Source organism: Dreissena polymorpha, chromosome 4 (genome assembly GCF_020536995.1).
Source record: "Dreissena polymorpha isolate Duluth1 chromosome 4, UMN_Dpol_1.0, whole genome shotgun sequence".
Classification (NCBI taxonomy): Eukaryota; Metazoa; Mollusca; class Bivalvia; order Myida; family Dreissenidae; genus Dreissena; species Dreissena polymorpha.
The window spans coordinates 40,231,492-40,235,511 of record NC_068358.1 but is presented as its reverse complement, the minus strand read 5'-3'; the positions used below and the strand labels follow the sequence as shown (position 1 = coordinate 40,235,511).

General features: G+C 43.2%; 1 protein-coding gene across 1 annotated transcript; it reads left to right on the top strand.

The window, feature by feature from the left end:
- The first annotated feature begins 578 nt into the window (after positions 1-578).
- On the top strand, positions 579-3,798 carry LOC127878367 (uncharacterized). Its single transcript, XM_052424893.1, has 3 exons — positions 579-709; positions 1,051-1,201; positions 1,297-3,798. The coding sequence occupies exons 1-3, from the start codon at positions 579-581 to the stop codon at positions 3,796-3,798; spliced, it is 2,784 nt and encodes a 927-aa protein (XP_052280853.1).
- The last annotated feature ends 222 nt before the right edge of the window (positions 3,799-4,020 follow it).

The window sequence follows — 4,020 nt, the reverse complement described above, 5'->3', positions numbered from 1 at the left end:
TTGATGACAAGCGTGATAGCATGGATGCATATCTCAAAAGATTTGAGCGATTTGCAGAGAGTGCTGGATGGAAAAAGGAATGTTGGGGTGCAAATTTGAGTGCACTGTTGCAGGGGCGTGCCCTGGATGTGTATTCGAGACTCACAGTTGCGAGGCTAATGATTATCAGAAACTTAAGGATGCCCTGCTAAAAAGGTTCAATCTGAACGACGATGGTTTCAGGGAAAAGTTTCGTAGTAGTAAATGTGAATCAGGGGAGACAGCGTCTCAATTTGTAATTCGATTGGGAGATTACTTAACCAATTGGATGTGCCAGGCTGGGTCTGACGAAACCTATGAGGGTTTAAGAGATTTGATTTTACGTGAGCAATACTTGAATGGGTGCTCAAAGGGACTGCAAGTGTTCTTAAAGGAGCGTAAGTTTGCTTCAGTAACAGAAATGGCCGATTGTGCAGATCGGTATATTGAGGCCCATGAGGGCAATGGCAAAACGGGGAATGAATCTAGAGATGGTGTGAAATGTAAGGCTTGCTTTGTTTGCAATGGACCACATTTACGTAGAGACTTCCCGAGGATAAATGGTCGGAACACCATGGGCACAAACAACCACAGGGGTGGTAACCTATCAGGCCAGTATTCAGGTAATGGTTTTAAAAGCTGGGAACCAGCAAGAGGTGGAAGAAGACCTGAAGACAAGTATGACCGAAAGGTAAGTAAATCTAGTTTGTCGGCGTGTGGCCTATCCCAAGGAAAGGTAAGTCTGTCAAGTGGTCACCAATTACCTGTCATGTCGGCAGCGTGTGATGGACCTATTCGTGAAAATATGCCGGAGTGCATAGGATGGGTCAACGGAAAACAAATTCGTGTCTTGAGGGATACTGGATGTTCATCAGTGGTGGTAAAGAGGTCTCTTGTACCAAACCACAGTTTTACTGGGAAAGTTCTGAATTGTGTCTTACTTGATGGAACAGTGAGACAATTCCCCACGCCAAAAGTGTTTGTGGAAACACCTTATTATACAGGTAAGGTTATTGCCATGTGTGTTGAAAGTCCAGTATACGACTTGATATTGGGGAATATTGACGGAATCAGAGATATTGCAATTGGAGAATATGGAACCATATCAGAAGAGAAGAAAGTGGATGAAACGGTGCACGAACAGGCAGCAGTAGTCACAAGAGCTCAGGCTTCAAAAGAAAAGGTAAGCAAAATCAAACCGCTAAAGGTGCCAACACAGATCAAGGGGATGAATCCACAGATGTTTCAAGAAGCACAGAAAGTGACCCAACTCTTCAGGCTGCCCGGGAACAAGCAATGTCGGAAGAGGTAAAGCAGTGTGGAAAACTGAATACTTCTCGGTATTATGAACTCAATGGATTCTTGTACCGTGAATTTACGTCTCCAAAACATAACAAGGGTGAACCTGTTTGTCAGCTTGTTGTCCCTAAGGAATTTCGAGATGAAATCATGAAGATAGCTCATGACAGTTTATTAGGAGGACATCTAGGAATGCAGAAAACATTGGATAAAGTACTGTCACAATTTCATTGGTCTGGGGTAATGTCAGATGTGAAACGTTTCTGTACCTCCTGCGATACCTGTCAGAGGATGACATCAAAAGGAAAAGTTTCCAAGGTGGGAGAAATGCCATTAATAGATACACCATTTAAACGCGTGGCTGTTGATCTGGTTGGACCTATTACACCAGTTAGTGACAGAGGAAACCGGTACATATTAACGGTGGTTGACTACGCTACAAGATATCCAGAGGCGATGGCATTGAAGAACATTGAGACAGAAACCGTTGCAGAGGCATTAGTAGACATTTTCACTCGAGTTGGAGTTCCACAAGAAATGCTTAGTGACATGGGAGCACAATTTACATCTGGACTCATGAAGGAGATAAGTAGGCTGTTGTCAATGAAACAGTTAGTGACTACACCATACCATCCCCAGTGTAACGGGTTAGTGGAAAGAATGAATGGCACGCTGATGTCCATGATAAAGCGTATGTGTACAGAGCGACCCAAGGACTGGGACAAGTACATTTCGCCAGCCTTGTTCGCATACAGAGAAGCCCCACAGGCAAGCACAGGGTTTTCTCCATTTGAACTGCTCTACGGGAGAACAGTAAGAGGACCAATGCAAATATTAAGAGAGATGTTGACACAGGAAACCCTTAGTGAAGAGGTAAAAACTGTTTATAAATACGTTTTGGACCTAAAGGAAAGGTTAGCAGAAACAATGCAATTTGCACAAGAAGAACTGAAGAAATCTGCTGGAAAATACAAGAAACACTTCGATAAGAAAGCGAGGCAAAGAACATTTTCAGTAGGAGAGCGAGCTCTAGTTCGGTTGCCAACAAACCGAAACAAATTGCTCATGCAGTGGCAAGGGCCATATGAAATTGTAGAGAATGTTGGTGAATCAGACTACCGACTTGACGTCAATGGTCACGTGAAGACATACCATGCCAATATGTTGAAGAAATATGTGGAGAGAATTGGCAATGAGGATGAAACTGTTCAGGCTGGATTACTGATACATATCGCAGCGGCCATTATTGAAGACGAGAAGGTACCAAGTGGTGAGAAGGACTGTTTAAGTGAGTATGGTCGATTTAATGAAGAGATACAATGTCCTATAATAGAACAATCAGAATCTGTTGAAGATGTCAAACTTGGTGAAAACCTAGATGCCAAACAATGCAAATCTTTGCAAACATTACTTCAAGACTTCCAAGACGTGTTAACTGACATTCCTGGGAAAACCAATTTGGTAGAACATCATATTAATACAACTACAGATGATCCAATTCGTTCAAGGCCATATCCTGTTCCACATGCTGTGAAGGAGACCATAAACAAAGAAGTTCAGGAGATGTTACGAATGGGTGTCATTGAACCATCAGATTCACCATATAGATCACCAGTCGTTATAGTGAAGAAACCAGATGGCACTAATAGATTTTGTGTGGACTTTCGCAAGTTAAATCAGGTCACAGTCTTTGATGCTGAGCCAATGCAATGTCAGGATGACATTTTTGCACGCTTATCCCACTGTCGTTACTTTTCGAGAATTGATTTGTCAAAGGGATACTGGCAGATTCCAGTTTTCGAGGAAACCAAAAAGTATACTAGCTTTGCAACTGACACCGGGCTATGGCAGTTTCGAAGAATGCCATTTGGACTGGCATGCGCACCCGCTGTCTTCAGCAGAATGATGAGAATGTTGCTGAAAGACCTTAGTGGAGTGGATAACTTTTTAGACGATAAGTTCCTGTTCACCGAGACATGGGAGGAGCATCTTACTTTGATTGCAGAAGTCTTAGGGCGCCTGCGAAATGCTGGACTGACGGCAAAGCCTAGCAAGTGCATGTTGGCTTGTGAGAGACTTGATATCTTAGGACACCAAGTAGGGCACGGAAAAGTGGAACCAAACCCACAGAAGGTTACAGCAATAGCTCAAGCCGAAAGACCACGAACCAAGACTGAACTTCGATCCTTCTTAGGGCTGGTAGGTTATTATCGTAAGTTCATACCAAACTTTGCCGCTGTGGCTGTACCAATTACCGACCTCACCAAGAAAGGTAAACCCAATACCTTGGTTTGGGAATCACCTCATGAAAGGGCATTCAAGGAATTGAAGGAACGAGTGACGATATCACCGATTCTCCGAATGGCAGATTTAGGTAAGCCATTTATTCTACGTACAGACGCCTCTAATGTAGGTTTAGGGGCAGTACTTCTGCAAGAACATGAGGATGGAAAGTTTCCGGTAGCATATGCAAGTCGTTAATTGCTGCAGAGGGAAAGAAATTATTCGGTGGTTGAGAAAGAATGCCTTGCAGTTGTGTGGGGAGTACAGAAATTTCACACATACTTATATGGTAAGAAATTTCTGTTAGAAACAGACCACATGCCTCTGGTCTATCTGAACAAGGCAAAGGATTCTAATGGCAGAATCATGCGTTGGGCTCTTGTCTTGCAGGCTTACCGGTTCACTGTTGTTGCTATAAAG

What these genes read in the sequence shown, in the direction of transcription:
- LOC127878367 (XM_052424893.1), top strand. Translation starts at nt 579, where the DNA reads ATGGTCGGAACACCATGGGCACAAACAACCACAGGGGTGGTAACCTAT. An exon ending in AAGACAAGTATGACCGAAAG is followed by an intron (nt 710 to 1,050) that starts GTAAGTAAATCT and finishes GTGTGTTGAAAG; the next exon opens with TCCAGTATACGACTTGATAT. An exon ending in CTCAGGCTTCAAAAGAAAAG is followed by an intron (nt 1,202 to 1,296) that starts GTAAGCAAAATC and finishes CCAACTCTTCAG; the next exon opens with GCTGCCCGGGAACAAGCAAT.